This window comes from Crassostrea angulata, chromosome 1, assembly GCF_025612915.1.
Source record: "Crassostrea angulata isolate pt1a10 chromosome 1, ASM2561291v2, whole genome shotgun sequence".
Taxonomy (NCBI): Eukaryota; Metazoa; Mollusca; class Bivalvia; order Ostreida; family Ostreidae; genus Magallana; species Magallana angulata.
This window is the reverse complement of record NC_069111.1, coordinates 9475492-9497686: the sequence shown is the minus strand read 5'-3', so window position 1 is coordinate 9497686 and position 22195 is coordinate 9475492. Positions and strand designations below refer to the sequence as shown.

Below are 22195 nucleotides of genomic sequence, written 5' to 3'. Positions count from 1 at the left end.
ATTTCAATATGATCAGGTAAAAATTGAATATCAGATCTCTTGATATTTATGAGTTCGCTGCTACGTAAAAATCCAGCGAATGCCAACAAGACCATACAAATGATTCTTTGATTATAAAGATTATTACATTCAAACAGTTTCAAATACATACAACGTAAATTTTCAACAGTTATTGGTTCTTTCTTTTGAACAGGTTTTGCCACTATACGTTTCCCACCTTCCATAATGTTTTTAACAAACTGATTGTCAGTCGGAGAATTGAATCCCACAAGATCATGAGCCCATTTGATTCCATAGAATGCGTCAACAATAGGGGATGGAGAGTTTGCCCGTTGAACCAAGCATGCTAAATAAATAGATACATGTAAAGGTTTTGAAGGAAATAATTCACTTTCCTCGATTCCTTGTTCTTTTGCCCACTTCTTAAATCTCAGGAAACTGTTACAATATTTGTTTATAGTTGAATCCGCTCGTGACGCTTGCATAATCCCAGGAAGTGCATACACCTTTTCACGCAACTTTGAAGGCAACTGAATCAAATCTCTTTCAAATACCTGAAAAAACAAATTTGTAAAGGAACACCAATAAATATTTTTTCGCTTTGAAATTATCTACCGGATATGTATAAAAATACATATACTTATATCTACATATCAACTTAATTAAGATATTCAGCACATTTTCTTCAGAAATGAAGATATCAGTTTGATAAAAAACCAAACTTGCCAAATGGCAAACCACAAATGTGGTGAAAGAAACTTCAGTAAATCCATAGTGATAAAATATTGATCTCTATTACAACATAGCGCAAATTGCCTGATATTTCTCATACAAGTTTATGGGAAATAATTCCCAATTAATCAATAAATTTGTTTATTTTGAAGAATTTAAAACTGCCAAAAAACAATTTTGAAATCAAACTCTGAAATCAAAAACAAATGCAAGCATTCTAAACTTTAAATCTTCTTTACCAAAAATACCAGATCCGAGTTTACCACGTGTGTAAAACTCCTTTGCTACTGGAAGATCCTTCCAATCTACAATATGTGACCTATAAACTTCAGAAATTAAAATTGGCCAAAAGGCTGATGATTCCCATAGCGGAACTACTAATGTTCCATATCCTTTGCATTCGTTCAAATTCTCCAAAACTCTTGGAATAAGATAAAATGGCGGTACGATCCATGCATTCAAACCTGTCCAATTAATAGTAAATGCATCAACTGCATACGTAAAAGGATTCCAATACCTGGAACAAAATTTATCTACCTTTGCATTGTAATCACAAGCAAATAAATCAATATCATACGGACCCCATTCCCGTGATAGGTCATCAAAAACAGTTTTCACGATACCCCAATCATCAAAGTCGACAATTCTGCTCAAATAATCTGCTTGCTCATTGAGTTCTCTTGGTATCCATTCAATTTCAATACCAATCTTATATTCTAAACAAATTTGAAAAATGTTCATTGCAAGATCTTGTAAGTTATTTTTCATACTCCCTTTTTGAACAATGGAAACAACATTTGCGTTGTCTGTAAACCATTTTATATTCTCACCTTTGAGAAATTGTACAAATGACCGAAGAACTCTATCCACCGCGGCCAATTCTCTCCATGTGGAACTCATAATTCTCTCAGATTCTTCCCATAAACCATGAGAAACATTTTTACCTGTCCGTACGCAATAACCGCCATAACCAGTATCACTTGCATCTGTGTACACTACCAGATTAGAACTTGGTTTAACTTTCATATCCCTTCTATTCAACATATCTAAAGACGATTTCCAGAAACTTATCTGTTTTTTACTTTCCTCAGAAATTAAAATCATGCTATTCCATGTTGGAGCAGACACAATGTCAATACTAAGACATTTGGTCATTAACTGGGCTACACTTCCGATAACAACAGACATAGATATGATTTGTCCAACTAAACTTGCTAGTCGTCTTACCTTTATTCTGCAATTCTGGTTCATAAAATGCTCAATTTTGAAAATTGTTTTTTGAATCTTAAATACACGCTTTTCAGGAATGTAAATTTTCCCCATATTACAATCCAAAACAACACCAAGATACTCGATAACTTGACAAGGGATCCACATGGACTTTTCCACTTTAGGCACAAAACCTGAACAAACTAAATCATACTGTACCTCTTTGGATATTTTGCATGCTTCGTCATACTTACTATGGCAGCCAAACCCATCATCTAAATACATAAGTACAGTTTTACCTTCTCTACGCCATTTCTTAACTAAGGATCGTGTGAGTTTAGTAAAAATATATGGCGCAGATGTGAGACCAAATGGCAAAACATTAAAACAGAAATATCGATCTTGAACACCAAATTTCCATGAAAATCCTAAATATTTTCTATGGTCAGGAAAAATATCTACATGGTGATATGCACTTGTGATGTCAAATTTAAAACACCAACTATTTTTATTTGTATACATAAGAGCAGTTCTTATATCGTCATATTTCACAGACTGTTTCCATACATGCTTATTAACTTCCCTTAAATCTAATATAAGCCTTCTTTTCCCACTGGAGTTCACTGAAACAGAAAGAGGATTAGTAACCAAAAACTCTGTATTTTGTTCGGATATCAAACCGTTTTCTAATAGCTCCATTATTGCTCCCTGTACGAAAACATCTTCCTGTAAAGCAGATTTATTATTATGCGAAAAGCTCTGCTGTGGTAAAGAATAAAAAGGTATTTTATAACCATCCTGAATAGTATCTATGATATAATGACAAGCATCAATGCATTTCCAAAATTCAATATTTGATTTTAATCGCCCTCTAACAGAGACTTTGCCACCTTCTTTATACTCATAGCATTCGTTAAACTCATCAACACAACTTTTTCCATCATAATACTTATCTTTTATCAAAGATGATTCTTTAGACTGTTTAGCCTCTCTATTTAGCGGACTTAAGCTCCGGGCATTCTTTTCTTTGGTGATTGGGTTTTCCGCAGTGGAAACAGCCAATGGGAAATCTGGATGCAGCTGGCATGATGGGGAAGCCAAAGGGCGTTGGGCCACGAAAAGGCTGTCTAGCTGGAAAAGGAAAATAAGGAGCACTGCTCCTAACATTAGAATAGCTACTCTTAGATTTCAGTTTTTCTTTTTGCTTCTCCTTTTCTTTCTTTTCTTTCATGGCTTTATTTTCCGCTTTAAACATTCGTTTTTCGTCATCCGAATCATCAGCCAATGGATTGGTTACATAATTTTTCACTGTACTCCACCCACAAGGTGATGCATCAGCCATTTTGATAAGTTTGTTACGTTTATTACAAAGTTCAACTGATTCATGAATAAGTTCCTTGCAATAATTATATTTATTGTTATTCAAGGCCCATGAAGCCTGCGTCAACGTATCAATAATCTTCTCGTTATGTTCAAATTGATCTTTGTTACCTGGATGTTTCCAGACTATCGCTTGTTCTGACTTTAACTTCTTCACTTCAGACGATACGGAGGAAGTTGCCCCCTGTAATTCTCTTTTAAAATTATCAAGTTGCATTGCCATAGTATTCTCCATGTCCATTTTCTGTTCATTCATTTTGTTGAGAATGGCTTGTAGCATGTCTGCCTGAGCCCCGCCCGACATCTCCTCGTTCTGCATGCCGAATTTAAACTTTCCACTGTACGTGTCGTCCTAAACTGGTATTTAACACCTGAGTAATTCTTTATATAGCCTTGCTAATAAACCGGTTCTTAAGAACCAGGTGACACAAACAGGTATTCGAATGAAAACCTTATATATCCGGATAATTAATTCATTATTATACCAAGTAGAAATTGATTTCTGTCTAATTCGTCCCTCAAACGAAAGAAATCATATATATCAAGAATAGGAGTCACATGCCTCAAGGAGTGAAGTGTGTTTCCTTTTTGTGTTAAGTGTGTGGGCTGATGAACTAAAAAACTTCCTGTATATTACAATCATAGCTACATGTATCAGTTTTAAGCAATAATTACGAACCTATTTTGCAGACCCCATTGATAACCTCAGCAAAGTTTTGGACAGAGAGTTACTTCCCCTATTTAGCAGCTGCTTGCAGTGTGTGCATAGTACTGGTGATGGCAGTAGTGGTATGTAAAACCTCTCAGAAGATTTTACCTGTTAAGTCTTGGTTTCTTTACTGTATTTTAACATCAAACATCGCAGTAGAACCATATACATCAACTTTGACTTGCAGTGTTGGTTGAAAAGTTCTTCATTTATCTGTTGGTAAAATAAAGTATTCTTTCCTATTTTCCAAGCAGTTTCAAAGTGAAAATTTGTTTGATATCATTAGAAATTTTAAATGACAGATTTTCTGTTGCTGTCGGAGAAGAAACAAAGAAGAACAAGTGGATGTGAAGGAGGAATATACAGAGCCTGAACAAGTATTTTACCCCTCCTTGAAGCCTCAGCAGATATTCTACCCCTCCATCAAACCCGATGTGAAACACCCAGTGATGATTCAGCCAGAGGGAAGCCCCGTGTTTGTCACCAAGGGTTGTGTCGCCCCAGTACAAACACAAGCCAAGAAAATCAAAGCAAAGGGACTCTTAGAAAGGTGAATATCTTGTCCAGTGTATATGTATCTGCAAGCATTTGGGTACTCTGAAATGTTATACTTGAAAAAAATACTTGTACGGGTATACATAAGCCTCTAAGGAGAAAGTATAATTTTCAGATTTGATTTTCTATAGTTGAAGCAACCAATGAAGGCAAAAAGTAAATTATTGCTGAGTGTTTTTAAAAAAATAGACTTGAATCTGGTATGATTACTGGAGTGCATGTTCATTTAATTTGATTAATGAAATGACAATTTTAGGTTATATTGGAAGTTGTTCTTGACAGTAATATTCTGGTGTTCCACTTCAGCACCATTGAAAACTATGTATTAAAAGATATGTGTTAGCAAAGTTATTCATGTCAGGTTTCCAAAGTACTTGCATCTCGTACATGTATTTCTTAAAGTTAAATTTTTAGCTCACCGAGACGAAGTCGGGGGGAGCTTATGCTATACCCTCGGCGTCGGCGTCGGCGTCGGCGTCCGGACCTGGTTAAAGTTTTTGTTGCAGGTCCTGTATCTAACTTATTACTTGTCCTATCTTCACCAAACTTGCATGAATGATGCATCTGGACCTACTAATGGACTTGAGAGACTTGGATGCTGAATCTGGGCCATGAATTTCAGATGCTGGAGGAGGTTAAGGTGTTTGGAGCAGGTTAAAGTTTTTGTTGCAGGTGCCCTTTGATAGCCATTTCTAAGTTACTACTGGTCCAAACTTCACCAAACTTGCATAGATGGTGTGTCTTATGATACTGATGCACCTGACAGGCTTGAATGCTGAATCTGAGCCATAGGTTTCGGATGCTGGATATGGTTAAGGTTTTTAGAGCTGGTTAAAGTTTTTGGAGCAGGTGCCCTCTGATGATTATATCTTACTTACTACTGGTCCTTACTTCACCAAACTTGCATGGATGGTGTGTCTTATGATACTTTTGCACCTGACAGGCTTGAATGCTGAATCTGAGCCGAAGGTTTCGGATGCTAGATGAAGTTAGGTTTTTCGAGCAGGTTAAAGTTTTTGTTGCAGGTGCCCTTTGATAGCCATTTCTAAGTTACTACTGGTCCAAACTTCACCAAACTTGCATAGATGGTGCGTCTTATGATACTGATGCACCTGACAGGCTTGAATGCTGAATCTGAGCCATAGGTTTCGGATGCTGGATGAGGTTAAGGTTTTAAGAGCTGGTTAAAGTTTTTAGAGCAGGTGCCCTCTGATGATCATATCTTAGTTATTACTGGTCCTAACTTTACCAAACTTACATGGATGGTGTGTCTTATGATACTGATGCACCTGACAGGCTTGAATGCTGAATCTGAGCCATAGGTTTCGGATGCTGGATGAGGTTTAGTTTTTTTGGAACAGGTCACATGTTTAATATATGTAGGTAATAGCACTATTTCAAACTTGCATATATGATCTAACTATAATATAAATGAATGGCAGAGGTAGCTTCAGATGCAGAGCCTGATCTCCATTATCAAGGATGCTAAAAAATATATCTTAGTTATTTCTGGTCCTAACTTCACCAAACTTGCAAGGATGGTGCGTCTTACGATACTGATGCACCTGACAGGCATGAATGCTGAATCTGAGCCATAGGTTTCGGATGCTGGATGAGGTTAAGGTTTTAAGAGCTGGTTAAAGTTTTTAGAGCAGGTGCCCTCTGATGATTATATCTTAGTTATTACTGGTCCTTACATCACCAAACTTGCAGGGATGATGCATCTCATGATACTGATGCATCTGACAGGCTTGAATGCTGAATCTGAGCCATAGGTTTCGGATGCTGGATGAGGTTTAGTTTTTTGGAACAGGTTACATGTTTTATAGATAATAGCTTGCATAATTGATTTAACTATAATATAAATGAATTGCAGAGGTAGCTTCAGATGCAGAGCCTGATCTCCATTATCAAGGATGCTAAAAATTCTCCTACCTCACTCAAACCTGCTTGATAGATGTGTTTGTTGTTAAATGATTTAACATGATTCCTATGATATAGTATTCTATGATATGATACACTATTGTTTTATATGATACAATGTAATATCATACATTATATTGTAAAAAGTTATATGATATGATATGATATTGTATCAATTTTTTTGTACATTATTATATGATATTGTATTATGATATTGTTATGTATAGTATTGTATATTATTATACAATATTGTAGAATATGATATTGTATAATATATTATTTTATCGAATGATATTGTTTCATATTATATTGCAATATATGATATTGTATCATATGATACGATATTGTATATTATAATTATAGCATATCGTATGATACAATATTGTATAATATGATATTGGTTTATATAATATATTGTTATATAATACATGAAATTGTATTATATGATATTATAAGATATCATATAATATGATATTGTATAATATGATATTGTATCATATGATATGATATTGTATAAAATGATATTGTATTATATAATATCGTACTGTATCGGATGATATTGTATCATATGATATGAAACAATGTTTTATCAAATTATATTGTATCATATGATACAATATTGTGTATCAAATATGATACAATATCATACAATACAAAATTATACTATATTATACAATATAATATCATATGTTACAATATTGTGATGTATTATGTGATATGATATAGTATCAAATAATGCTATATTGTATTTATATTAGATATTATGATATTGTATTATGTGATTAAATACAATAATGTATAACACGATACAATGTCATATTATATGTTACAAAATCATATTGCATCAATATTTATTACAGTATTATATTGTATTAAATGATATATATTGTAAGTATCATTGGATGCAATATCATATTTTATATTATTGTATTGATAAACATTGTATCTTATAATAATGTATGAAATGAACATAGGATTATCATACAATTTTTTTACATATGATATACGATATTGTGTCAAAACAGTATCCATGAATATCCAAGATCATTAACTATGATTTTCATATCATATGATAAAGGTGGTTTTAAAGGTGATGCCTCATAAAGTTGATGCCTCGTCTCGGTGAGCTTTGTAATCTGTGATTACCTATGTTTACTAAATGGGATTAACAACATAGAAGGTGTTTAGTGGAACAAAGACCTGCGAGTGATGTTTGATAGAATGGTTGGTCTGTTGTCCAAAATACATATACAGAGTGTTTATTACCAGAACAAATTTGTTTTTTCATAATGACAGTGTGAAAAATCCACTAGAGTTCAGCTTACACTTAATCTCCTTTGACCATATCACACAAAAAAACCAGTGTTATAGTTTTGTATGGATTATATAGGTACAATCTGTGTAAGCCAATTCACTCTGTGTGTATCCTGATAATTTTGTACACTCATCCAAGAAACTCATCTTAAGAAATTGGATACCTAAGTAATCCTTTGTTTTCAGATAATTTTTTTTAAAATCATACCATACGACAGTTTTTAAAAAAAGTAATTTAAGGTGGAATGGGACTTATTTCGATATTAATTTGGATTAAGCTACAGTATAATTGAGATACTTTCACTGGTTTAGAACTTTCGAATTTCACAATATTTAACCAAATTTTTTAGAAAGGTAAAAAATATAAAATCCCCAGAGTGATTCGAACTCATGACTTACAGATTTGTAGAGAAGCCTCTAACCCACTATGCAACGCTGTTAGGTGATCTTTTTGGGAAAAAAATTATTTTTTTCAAATTACACTTGATTTTATGATTTACACATGTATTTCAATAAATAGTATGTCAAAACATGGAGGTGTCTAATACCACCTTAAATTGTTTTTGTAGAAAAAATATTAACAAAATTATGACAGGTTTGTTTTCCATAAATCATTCTTTGTACAAAATTTGTAAATAAAAATTAATATAAGTATGTTTTCTAAGTAATATGTTTTCATGTTATTGAGCATTGCAATGATCCTTATTTTTGACTTAATCTGTGTTGGAAACTGTTGCTATAGCAAAGTTTTAGTAAATCAAATTTGATACATGTATCATAAATATTTATTTTAGATTATATGAAACTCTTCATGAACAAAGTTACCTTCATCATGTTCATGATAATCATATTTTGGTTTTTCTGTGTATAGTATGTATCTATGATAGAAAATTATTCACATTCATTTGTTTCTTTAACACTTTGTCAACAGAGGGTTTGTGGTTAGCTAGGGGACAAGATAAAAATTAAGTAACATAATATCTACAGTTTTATGTGTAGGCTTTTTTTTTTGTTCATCTCCACTATTTTGTGAAATCAGATATTTGGAGCAACCAGCACTGTAATGTGTATAATCATTAATCCTATAGATCAATAAGTCATGGGATTCTGTCCGACCTCTTACTATCAGAATGATAGAAGGAAAGTTAACATGGTGTCTTGATCATCAAAAATGAATTGTTTTTTTGCATGTTAACTTCTAGCTCCTTTTCTCTCTTTCTTTAAAATATAGAAGAGGATCGAGCGCTTCACTGAAAATTGATCTCAAGGCAGCCTCCCCAGAGACAAATCGCTGGGAAGGAACTCCCCCCAAAGAAGGGTAAAAAAACCTGTAACCAAAATCAATCCAGTCAATGTCATGATAATAAACTCCTAAAGCAGGAAGTCGTCGGAAGGGTTTGATGTGACTTATTGATATCTTTATAGTACTGGACTTGAATATTTACTTACTGCCGGAAATAGACTGAGTCGCAGAGATCTACGCAACGCAATCAAAAACAGTAGAGTCCTATACGAAGAATTTTGGGTATGGCTTATGTACACTTTTGTACATGCAAATTTTGAAGTTAAACATAAACCCTAATATAAATTTGCTTAAATTTGAAGTTAAACATCCAATTTGAGAATGAGAGTTTAAAGGAGGAAGTTGTAGTCAGGGTTTCATGAATTTTGAAAAACAGATTCTAAGATTTCTTATATATTTTCTTTATTTAGCAAAAAAAGAATAGGTTACCTATGTATATCAAACTTAATTCAGAATAACAGCTGTAGCTTATCTTTGTAAATTGATATAGACTACAAGATCTATATATTGCAACAATCTGATTGTAGGAAATTCCCATGAATCACCCAGAGAAGGTTTACGTGGCAGGATCAGGAATGAAGAACCGATACCGGACCATTATACCAAGTAAACTACCCTTCATTTTTATACCCCAATTATTATTGGTTAAGCATGTATATTTTATTTAAATATGCATAGTCTGGTTGGTTTTATTAAATCCTTAAATACTTAAAAATTGTTATTAAATTTTTGTCACATTGATGTCCAATTACAATCACAATTACCTGTTTCCTTTGTGTTGAAGTGCACAGGACATCTCTATTAATTTTTACAATTTACTTCGCTTTACTGATTTATTTTTAGTACTTAATTTGTATTTTTTTCTCCATACACTGTTGTCAAGTACAGGTACTTGTATATATCATCAGGATTTACAAGTAGAAAGAAATAGTTCCTCTTGAATTATTATAATGTGATTATTTCTAATTTTCATATTCAACTGGTAAAGGCCAAGGTACCGTATATCTGGAAATTTTCATGATAATCTTTTTTCCACAATCTCTTTCAAATCACAAAATATTGACTACACAGAAATTAAACCCTGTATTACTTACTATAAGAGACTTTTAAAAATTGCAAAAAATGACTGACACAAATTAAAAATGTTACATATCTTCCCCATTCCGCAAATTTTTTGACACATGAAAAAAAAAAAAAACGGATATGCGTTATGTTAAGTAGAGACCAGGGCCAGGGATGACCTGGTAGATGCACTGTACCAACCATATCTGATTTCAGATGAACACAGCAGAGTTATCCTTCCTGATAGTGAATGGGACCCCTTGTCGTCATACATCAATGCCAACTACATCAGAGTAAGACAGACATCAATAAAATCTTTCATTCATTTATTTATTTATAGAGCCATGGACTTTGGTTAGTTATGTCAAACAGTGATCTGATGTTGGCCTGTTAAATTTTTAGCAACTCGGGGATGGCTCTAAGCTTTGCCTATGCAATTTGTGTAAATTTCACTGGAGACCAGATCAATTTCAACTTGTTTTGATGTGCAAGCTAGGCCTACTTAGTTATATCATACTGAAAGTTCTGATCTTATTAAAATGACTCCAGTTATCTGGTCCAGTTATGTAATGTAGAATTTGCAATGCTAGTAAGATTGTATTACAATATGTTTTATTGGTTTTGAAGCTTAATCAATAATTATTATTAAGTTACAAATCTCCAATACAAAGTATTGGTGATCTATGAACTCTTTAATGTTTGTCAGGCGTAATTAGATTCATCTCACAAAGGAAACTCAAAACTTAATCCTTTTGGAGAAATATGAGAAGTGTTGTAAAAAGCTGAAGTTACACAATCCAAAAAAGTTATAAGGTATTGTGTGCTAGAATGATATGTAACAGCTTGTCAGTGATTGTATAATGTTGACTTGCAGGGCTACGAAGGAGAAGAGAAGGCGTACATCGCCACACAGGGCCCTATGTCTCACACCATCGTAGACTTCTGGAGGATGGTCTGGATAGAAAAGTCACCAATCATTGTCATGATAACAAAGCTTAAGGAGAAAGCCAAAGTAGGTCTCATTACACAATTGCCAATGCCTTCTGCTAAACGGATTGTCCTTTCATAAATTTTCATTTCCAGGTAGTGCATATATGACAAGTCTGCCTATTTTAACAGTTTTATCTAACCCTGACCTTACATCCACTAGCCTTGACCTTATGTCTATTAGCCTTGACCAAACTTTACAAAATACTATTTAATTAACAGTCTTGATAAGATTTTAGCTGTTTCAGTCCATTGTGATTAACTGGTTGTTCGAAAAAAAAAATTATATATCATATTTTACACTTACTTTTTCCAAACCTCTACCTGTGGTAAAAGAACAGAAAATGGTAGAAAATGATCCACGACAAAGAGTCCTATAATCTACTCGTATCAAATAGTATTTTTTCCCAGAAAAGGGTGCATGTATCTTTATTAGTGCATAGGGAAAAGGATATTCACAGATGTTTATCCCTAAAAGGGATCCTCATCAATCCATGCATATTTTGTAAGTTACCGATATTGTCAACACATGTACAAAAAAGATGATTGTGTTGTTCTTTCAAAAGTGTCTTTATCGGTACATGCATCTTTATAAAATACCGGTAATCTCAATGAAGTATCAAATGGAAATGTTCAGAATTGCATTATCAAATTTTTCAAAAGTATCCATATCATTTTATGCATATCTTATAAAAAAACAAATTGTACAATCTAAACCAGTGTATAACACAGTCAAAATCTGTTATCTCGAACTACCGGTAGATGGGACTGTTTAAAAACTTCGAGATATCTAAGTATTAGAGATATCGAGGGTAAAATACTTTTAAAAATAAATGGTTGGGACTTACAAATCCCTTTGTATATCCATTGTATTTGAGATATATCAAAGTTCAACTGTACATGTATTTTATCTATATAGACAAAATGTGAGAACTATCTACCTGAGGAGAGTGAGACCTGGTGTACTTTTGGAGACATTGAGGTGAAGGTCGACCGCATCATTGACAAGCAGGGCTACATTCTCAGACATCTACTTCTACGTGTAAGTACGCTGGAAAAACCCCTTTAGTCCGGTCAATATGGTATCTTTGAGTAATGAAAGTTCTGGTGGAATTTGAAATAACACTATGTTTGATTGACCCAAGTCGGGGCATAAAGCAGAAGTGATTGAATATTGGCCATAAAATAGAAATCATTTAATGGAATTTGAAATAATCCAAAGATTGATTGACCCAATGAGGGCATTAGGCAGAAATGATCCAATAGGGGTCATTATTAAAGAAGTCTGATACACATACATCCTAAGCTTCTCAATCTTGTGAAGCTCTGTTCCTATGAAAACAGGAAGCTTCGCTTAGACTAAGTGTTCAGCGTTATTTGTTTTCCAGAGCGAAGGAGAAGTGCAGCATGTTCTACATTACTGGTACACAGCCTGGCCTGACCACAAGCCGACCCAGTCCCCACACATGCTGCTACAGCTGATTCAGGAGGTGGAGCTCCGGCGGTACCGGGGCGACAGAACCAGGGCCAGGGGACCAGTGATTGTCCACTGTAGGTAGGTATCCACATGTACTACTGAGTACTGATCAACATTCAGCAGGTATCACTTGCTTTATTTCTTTATTCACATATATTATCATTTACTTCTGTAATACTTTTGCTTTTTCAAATATTCTTGAATGTTGCACAAAGATTTTCATACCTGCATTATAGCTTATGATTTTCTGGAAGACAATGTAGCATAATTTTTTTTATAACTTAATAAAATATCTGGTAGAACCGGTAATTTTTGAATGGATGAATTAAAAGAGACATAGCATGGTACATTTGGTAATTGGCTTGGTTATGTTTTTTTCACTGTAGTGCTGGTATTGGAAGAACAGGTTGCTTCATTGCTATCAGTACTGGTATGAGACAGCTGAGGGAGGAACAGTCAGTGGATGTGCTAGGAATTGTGTGCAACATGAGAAGTGACAGGTGCTCTCTTTTTTCTGATAATCAAATACTGTGGAATCATTAGATTTGGTAGTGGCTCAATTTTCACAGAATTTGTGGGTTCCTCCTACCAACGAATTAACATCATCCACAAATTAAGAAATCAATCAATTTATTAAAGCCATACTTCCTTTTGTAAGTATAAAGAATACACAAAATTACATCCCCGCGAACCTATTTAATTTCAGCCATCCACAAAAATTGACCCTCATGAATTTTAATGATTTTACAGTAATTTAACCAATTGTCAATCACAGTAAATAATAGGGGAATTCACACCATTTACCGGTACTATATGCTGTATAGTTTATATATTATTAGAAAGGGGGTATGTTAAAAACACATTCATGTACATTTGTATTGGCATTGATTTATTTGTTCTTTAATTACAGAGGTGGAATGATCCAAACTCATGAACAGTATGAATTTATACATCAAGCTCTGTGTGAATATGAAAAGGACTTGGCTGAACCTGTTTCCAATTGCCAGCCTTACCACTGACCCTACCCTAGCTGGATGCAGCATTGGTTGATTCTATTGTTCAGCGGCAGACTCACCTGCTAAATTGGCAGTACGCAATTATACCAGCAGTACGCAATTATATCAGCAGTACAATTTATACGCAAGAGTGTGTTAGAACCCTGATTGTCAGAACCTACTTGTTGGCATTTTAGCATTGAATGGTTGTGTATGGAGGGTTGAATGTTACTGATTCTTAGCTATGTACTTGTTGATCAGTGTGTGTAGTCGTTAAATCTCCTCTGTTGTTAGAGGGCAGAGTCCTTGTTATGTGTCTGTCTAAAATTGATGTACTTGTGATGTAGTAAATGAAATTGTTACATATCTTTTTATTTTAATTGTATCAGACCATTTTTTTTTTGGGGGGGGGGGGGGGGCAGGCAGAGTATTTTCTGCTCTATAAGGCTCATTTTTGTGCAATATGGAAATGGGAACTATTCATATGGAAAGAGAGTAACATTATCTTATATTTTCAACGGCAAGTTATGTGACCAAATGTGTATATTTTTGTTGTTGTTTTTTTTTTTTATGATTACATACTTCAGATACAAGTCTCTTATTAAGCTCCAGTAGTTTTAAGAGTATTTTAACTATACATCATGGCATATTACTTTTTCCAAACATGGTATCTTTAAAAGGTAAGACATCCCAGTGATGTGCATGAGTTACAAAGTCAGTGGGTATATTAATCATGGAATACATTTGCAGTGTTTTAGATAAAAATTTTTGTATGGATAGCATGCGCGGATCCAGAAAATTTTTCCAGGGGGGGGGTCCGAAGGATAATTGTGTTTGCCAGGGGGGGTCCGAGGCATATTTTCGCGATAATTTTACTATGTAAATTTAATAAATTTTCATTTTCCAGGGGGGGTCGGGACCCCCCCGACCCCCCATCTAGATCCGCGCATGGATAGGCATGTTGAATGTTTGAAGGTAATAGAGAATAAGTACTACTTATACCTGTTGCTGTGGACAGGTTCACAGATGTGTATTGACACCGTTTATGTGTAGAAAAGATTCTGTTAACTAACAAACTCTGCTATACTCTTCATTTTATCTTTATGTATCTAGGTACACTGTTACCTAACAATCACTTTGTTCTGAGAGAATTCCTGTTGTTTCCTCCTTTTTTATACAGAGGAGATTTCTCTAGTCATATGTTTTAACCTTTTTAGAATCAATCTTGCATTAATTTAAAGAATTGTGTTCAATTTTGTTTGTTTTGGTTTTTTTTTACAACTTATATATATATATATACTCGTATGTCTTTACTGGTGAACACAACTTGAACAATTTGTGTATTTGGTGCATTTGTGTAGTTTTATGTGTATTCACTATAACATTATCTTAAATTCCCAACAATTCTAAATTTTATCTTATACGTATAGTACTAAACAGAAGGGGAGGGTTTCCTCACTGAGAATAGAGGGCCAATATCGAAATTCAGTTCTGGTACTGAAAAATATAAACACGGAAATCCTATACTAATTTAGATTGTAATGATCTTACTTAGAGTCTCAATATATGACTTTAAAAATATCATGAATTCCATGGCTATATTGGGTTATATTATAGCAGCTTCACATGTATTTTCTAGAGCCTTGCATTCCTTTTTAAAATATCTTTGTACTGAACATTATTAAATGTGTATATCATCATGCCCTATCATATACTTGACATCTATATCAGGCTAATATTTTTTTTGTCTTTTGACATTTTAGAAGTGCACAAAAATATGCATATGCATGTATAAACATAAAAAATTATCCAATTATTCAATATCTTTTTCAATATTTCTGAAGCGTAAATTTATATTGATCATATGCAAAAAACTGCATCTATGGATCTCATTTCAACCTACCTCACTCTTAAACAAAGGCTTTTTTTTTTAAATTTAAAGAACACCAGATAACTGAGGGTGTATTCGTTTGGTCGATTTGAGAGCTGCAAGAGTAATCCTAATATGCTCATTTGCAGTATGGAGATCTCGGGTAGATCTCCATTGTCTACCAGTTCTGGAGTAGCCAACGAATACACCCCGTTATAAACTCACTTGGTTTATTAGTAAAATATCTTGAATGAACCTTTTTAAATACATTATTTTTCATATTAATGGCAAACAATTATTACTTTGGCAAATTTTTTTAATATTTACAGTTATTAATTACAACTTGGTACAACTATTTACATTAGACATTGACTTTTTCTCTATGGGTTTATGTTCATATATATGTGGGTAAGATCAAATCCATCTGACTTGTTACAACTGTTATGACATATATATTTTTGTTCTGTGTTGTATTTTTTTATATGTGTATTGTACTGGTTATTTTCTGTACTTTTATTCACTTAACCACCGTATTCCATGAAACAGCGTTCGGCTTAGAACCAAGAGTTTTCATCATAACACAATCAAACTTTTTCTCTCCATTTCCTATTTTAATCTCTCCACTCCACCTGAATACAAACAGTGTTATAACTGTAAGGGTGCATACATTCTTGAATGGATCTGACCAGTGTTAAGGCCAAAAAAATTAATGAACTGGTTCTCAGGCCAAAATTTTCAAAATATAATGCAATAGACAAGTCTTTTATATTTATTTTTATTGCAAGATTCCCAAAATATTGAATTTGATATTGAAAATTGAAATAATCAATTATTGACTGCCTAATAACCAACACATTTATTCTTTGGCCTAAACTAACACTTATGCTCTGAAGGTTGCATGTTTTCTAGGTGGCCTCAGATTTTTTCACTGGCCCATAGAGCTAGGTAGTCTACTTAACATTCGTATGATTTGCCAAAAATTGAAAATTATCACTAGATGCTGTAGTGTATGCAGGATGGATCTGCCAACAATTATTAATGTGTCAGGCATAGGCATTTTACGACTATGTTGATCTTTAGACATATGACATAGAACACTGTACAGATTGTTTTGGTGTTTATAACAGTATAACTGAGTGGTAACTGAGTCGCTGTGTAACCTTCAGCTTTATGACAGTCTGGATGAAGAGGCTCATTATCTGTGATATCTTTGTCAGTAGAGAAATAGTTCTACTATGTGTTATACTTTATGCCTTTGTGCAATAAATATCTTTTTGTGTTACCTAGTTTCTTCATTTAGATTCATATACAGGATATCAACATAATAAATTGTATTTCTAATGCTGGTTGTTAGAAAAACCCCAAAACTATCGTTAATCACATCTTCTCTTTCATGCTTTTAGTATGACAGACTTGTTTCATTTCTTCCGAGGAAATTTTAATGAAAACTTTATTTAAGAATTGATATTAATGATTTATCAGAGTTGAAAACATGAACATTTATTTTTTTATTTAAATCCATTTAGATTTTTATTCTTATGGACAGATTCGAAAGTTGGGCTCTTCTCATATCATTTTCTATGGAATAAAATGTGGTCTGGGAAATTGCCATCTTGTGTTTCAGAAGAAAAAAAACTATTGCACTAAATTCTTTTCCTTACAATATCTGTAGATGTATTAATTCTGTAAAATACTGGTATATTGTTCTTTGCTGTATGCCCCCATTCCAAATTCAGCAGATGGGATGTAATTTAACGATATTTAAAATTTTCTAATTTGGGGCACATATTGTGCAAGTTAATTAATAGCCGGAGTCTTCCATTTATTTGTTCATGATAAAACGTTTAACAAAATATTAAATATTAACACTTTAATCACAAAACATAATGCGATATACACACGTACATGTACATTTATTAACAAATTCTGATCACAGACATGTAAAAAAGTAACAATGTGCACATGATACTGCATGTGTACATTCAACACAATTCAAGTGTAAAAAAAACAGCTTTCAAAACGCTTTTGAAATTTTTGGTTGGTATTTCCTCATAGCTTCAGTATTCATTAATGCTTTTAAGATCTGTAAGGAGAAGTAATTTTGGAGATAGTTCAAGTCATATTTCATTTGCGGAATCACAGCCAGCATCCTTTGTTATAGTCTTCGGAAACTCAACTTGTCAGCATGTTCTTGAAAGCCACGACGACTATTTTCTTTGTAAATTCAGAGAGAGCTGTGACCATGTAGTACATGTCATTTTCACGTCCATCTTCTGCAATAAACCAAAAATATAATTTCAAGAATACTAAGAAGCAGAGCAGAATCTCCATAGCTTACCAATTCCCACTGCTATACATTGTACCAAATTCCATAGAATTTCATTGTTAACTTTGAGAAAATAAAATGAGAAAACATGGGGCTTTTGTCATTAAAATAATGGACTAGTAAGGAACATTGAATTTTAGAATACAAAACTAGGTGTATATAGGCTACTTAAGAGCTATACATAAATGTACCATTACCATATACAGTGTATATTCAAGTTTCTCATTTAGATTTAATTAGATTTAATGCTCTCATGTCAAAATTCAACATGTGCATGCATATGCATGAATATTTAATCACTTGCCTGCATACAATTTCAAAGATTTACACGACATATCTCAATGGAGTGAATTTGCAACATTGGTATATTTCATTTGAGGCCACACAAATTAAAGTTGGGGGTTATTAGGACTTTGAATACTTTATTTATGATGAAGATTGATTCATATAGTATTTCACAAACATTATGGATATCTTGCATGTAAAATATATATATTTTTGGAGATCAGGTTTCATTTTGATCCCTCAAGGGAATCTCAAATTATTAGATGTAACAATGTTCTTGATAAGACATGACTTGCTGTTTAGGCAAGAAAACTTATGTAGCTTTGACTTTTTAAATATCTTAATGATTATGAAAAACCTAATTATAATTAGTCATCTTATATACAAATTGAAGACAGAATTATTTGCTGATCCATTTGCATAGTCACTGCACATGACTGCACACAATTATTGCTACTTTCATTAAGAGTAAAGAGCCGAAATGCTTAAAATATGAATTTATGAAGACCTTGCTTATACGATTACAAAATTATTTACCTTGATCAGAGAATTCATGTAAATCCAAAATAAGCTCCCTAAACATGTCCATCAGACTATTGAGGTAGTGCAGTCGATCCTTTGGCTTATCCATTGCTCCAATAATGTTGTGTATCATTCCAAGGACATACGACAAGCTGAAACTGTTCTTTACACAAACCTAAATTAAGTAAAAATTACATTTTAAACTAATGAATTAAGAATTGATAGAAAAATATTTGATATTTGCAAATACATGTACATGTACCAGGTACGGTAATAAAAAAAAATACTGATTATGAAAAGATGTTTTAAATTAAATCTATTGTGCTAATAGTATTAGACTCTAAAGTACGTATTTTGTGCCGAAAATGAATATATAGAAATCAATCAAAAAAATAAGTGCTTTATGTTAGGTACTGTAGTTTGATTTCTTTTGCAAACATTACATCCTATAAACAACAAGGTGAAGGATTGAGTAGAAAATTACCTGTACATAAAACAACCCATTATAAGTCAGTATAATGCATAGATAAAGAGCCTGTAAGCATTAATTTGCATACATACATCTCAAAACTTGATCCATTCATTGTCAATGATATGTAGATGGTTTATAATCAATTTTTTGAGTCGGATCCTTTTGATTATTGTGTAAACGTGATTGTACCAGAAAGTGAAAATAATGATAAATGACCTTAAAAAATGAGACCAAAACAAGCATTTTTTGTACAATAGAAATCATGAAATTTTTACCACACAAAATGAAGTAGTAATCGTGGAAAGTTCAACAGTTCTTCCATTAATGGCTTTGCTGATCAGCATTTTGGACGTAATAACATCACCACAAAGGATAAATAGGTGTGCCACATTCTCTGCCATCCATTCCTCGGGAGAATCTTCAAAATGAAAAAAAAAATTCAAAATATTTCTCAAAACTACTAGGCGGTATATTATTTGTGCAGGAATTAAAAATAATTCTTCTGCGTACAACTGTTGGTATAATGAAAAGCTTGAATTTATTTTTTTTTGGGGGGGGGGGGGGGTGGGGGGGTGTTAAAATGCATACTTGTAAGTTCATCCAGGATACTAATGATGTCATCCTCTGTCCATTCACGCCGATAGCCATGTAGAATTTGCACTGCATTGGCCAACTCTCCAAAATGCTTCGCAGACTGTTCTGGGTTAACAGGTGTGCTTACACAAAACTCATACCACTGAATTTCTCCTAAAAAGCAAGTAAAATAAATGTCACTATGGAGTAACTATATAATGTACTCTCTCTCTCTCTCTCTGTGTTAACATTATCATTCACAGCATTTTGTACAGTAATTTAAATGTTTCTAAACAGAAATTAAGATTTTAATTCTTTTTACTGATTTATTTATGATGATTAATTAAGTTTCGTCAACTGCCTCCTCCAGACAATCAGTGTACCATTGATTTCTGGCCCATACAGCAGGAACAATATCCTGGCCTGATGAACCATTGGCCATGGTTTCAGGATTCTTCCCAACCAGAACGCTCTGTCCACTATTGACTGGCAGTGGTCCAGTATCACCCTCCTAAGGAAGGTCCTTACTTCATGCTCTGTTTGGACATGGGTACCTACAAAAAATATTTATATCATAACAATTTTAATGCTGAATGCAAATGGGTACCTACAAATACAATTTTGATATAAAGCATACATATAAATTTTAATGCTGAATGCTAATCTAGCTGCATCCTTGGTGTGAAAAGAGGTTAATGTGCTTCCAAATGCTTTTCTTCTTAACATGAATAAAATTGCTTGAATCAAAATTACAATATCTACTAGACAAATAATTATCTATTTACTCTATAGTGTGATGGTACCTGGCTTGCTGTTGATAACAAGCTTGACATTTTTCAACAGACAGGTGTGATGGGCGATTGCATCATAGGTCCTCTGACATTCCGAATCGTCCCAACCAGCAATCACAGTGTGGAGGAACTTCCCAAAGCAGGCGAGTGACATGCACTGGGTCAGGTTATCACAGTCAGAATTATTGCACATCATCTGGAACAATGGGACATGCAGTCATAACTTTGAAATTGAAAAACTGCAGTGCAGGAATATGATTGCAGAGTACAGACCCACTTTATTTATAGAATTGAAGGAGCATACAAAGAAATAACCTATTTCTCTTTCAATATGTAAATTCATTTCGAGGAATTTAAAACAAAGGTAATATCTTGCACAACTTGCATTCAAGATCAAAAATAGCCTTGTGATTTTTTTATGAGGAGGTGGATGGGGGGGGGGGGGTTTACAGTTATTATATGTTTTCAATCTTCTTAATTATCAATTTATATTTTTGTATTATTTATGTTATTGAATTGATAATTATGATTAAGTTTTCCAACAATTATTTAATAGGTAAATGTGAAACAACTGTTAGGAGTTAGCTTAAAGATTTATATAGTTCCAACTCACAAACCTTTGTCAAAATCTCATTAACAAATTTGAGTCTGTCTCTAGTTGCATACAAGCAAGTTGACCTTTTGGTAAGTAGGCCTACAAAAAGTAAAACATGACGGTAAACTATATATATATATAATAAATTATTATTATCTTCATGACATGATGACAAGTATCAATTTCTTGATTCATATTTAAACAACTAGGCAATTTCTACATTTACATTTGATGAGTTTGTTGATCAACATACCAAGAATTCTTATACCTATGTTAAAACATTTTTACAAATTCTGATACATGTAATCCATTCTTTAAAGGTTATATTGACATTAAAAGTTAAAATTCATCTTTATATACCACTAAAAAACAAAATAATTAAAAAAAATATTCTTTTAAAACTGAAGATTATTCTATTACCTAATCTGTAAAATGTGTCCAGAAAGGCTTTTTGCTTATCATGGGGGAAGGCCTGTGAGGTTTTGGTTATATGGAGTCTTTTCATGAGATCACTTGGAATAAGAGGCATCAAAACTCTGTATCCTTCTATCAAGTTTCTCATGGCTTTTGATGTTATTGTCAAAATACTCAAATCTTCAACTGAAATAGGACATTCAAATAATACAGAAAATCTATACACCTATCAATTTTCTAATAAATAAAAAATATAGATCGATATTCATGCTAAGTTTAAGTTTGCAACATTACCTGTAAGATACCGTAAAATGAAGAATTTCAACTCTAAAGGAAGTACGCTGAAGTGCCCAAGAGATCCTAATTTCATTTTTTCCGTTTGTGTTCCTGAATTTTCCTTAGCTTCCAGTCTGTGAGAGCGTCGAAGTTTTTTGCATTGCAAAAAGGCCTTGATGTCCATTACAGATGATCTTAGCCTGAGATTTAAGAATAGATATCTAAATAAGTGACCATATAGCAGAACAAAGTCTTAATGTTTTACTTAAAACATTTTCGAATTTTAAAATCAAAATGAAATTGATATACGTTTATACCTTTTCATCTGTGGTGGCTATGCGTGGACACTCCGGTTTTCCACATTTGTCGTCTGCATCATGCTTAACATTTCGCGGGAACTGTCGTCTGCAAAAAACACATTTAGT

General features: G+C 33.2%; 2 protein-coding genes across 2 annotated transcripts in view; one reads left to right on the top strand and one right to left on the bottom strand.

The window, feature by feature from the left end:
• LOC128179881 (tyrosine-protein phosphatase non-receptor type 5-like) overlaps nucleotides 1-16798 on the top strand; it is a 27896-nt gene extending 11098 nt beyond the window's left edge. The window contains exons 5-15 of the mRNA XM_052847571.1: nucleotides 4012-4110; nucleotides 4333-4580; nucleotides 9054-9140; nucleotides 9248-9347; nucleotides 9653-9731; nucleotides 10404-10480; nucleotides 11062-11199; nucleotides 12094-12216; nucleotides 12563-12729; nucleotides 13038-13151; nucleotides 13562-16798. Coding sequence (XP_052703531.1) covers nucleotides 4012-4110; nucleotides 4333-4580; nucleotides 9054-9140; nucleotides 9248-9347; nucleotides 9653-9731; nucleotides 10404-10480; nucleotides 11062-11199; nucleotides 12094-12216; nucleotides 12563-12729; nucleotides 13038-13151; nucleotides 13562-13670 — 1341 coding nt within the window. The 3' untranslated portion in view covers nucleotides 13671-16798. The remainder of the gene's footprint in view (nucleotides 1-4011; nucleotides 4111-4332; nucleotides 4581-9053; nucleotides 9141-9247; nucleotides 9348-9652; nucleotides 9732-10403; nucleotides 10481-11061; nucleotides 11200-12093; nucleotides 12217-12562; nucleotides 12730-13037; nucleotides 13152-13561) is intronic.
• LOC128179890 (F-box only protein 47-like) lies at nucleotides 14595-22195 on the bottom strand. The gene is made up of 10 exons (XM_052847582.1): nucleotides 22088-22195; nucleotides 21789-21970; nucleotides 21501-21680; nucleotides 21103-21179; nucleotides 20498-20681; nucleotides 20078-20248; nucleotides 19710-19868; nucleotides 19397-19539; nucleotides 18665-18824; nucleotides 14595-17789 (listed from the first exon to the last, which is right to left on the bottom strand). The coding sequence occupies exons 1-10, from the start codon at nucleotides 22093-22095 to the stop codon at nucleotides 17689-17691; spliced, it is 1365 nt and encodes a 454-aa protein (XP_052703542.1). The 5' UTR covers nucleotides 22096-22195; the 3' UTR covers nucleotides 14595-17688.

Coding starts and splice junctions, on each gene's coding strand:
- LOC128179890 (XM_052847582.1), bottom strand. Junction 20,249..20,497: donor TGTTATCAACAGCAAGCCAG/GTACCATCACAC, acceptor TATTTTTTGTAG/GTACCCATGTCCAAACAGAG. Junction 17,790..18,664: donor ACATGAATTCTCTGATCAAG/GTAAATAATTTT, acceptor GGTTTATTGCAG/AAGATGGACGTGAAAATGAC.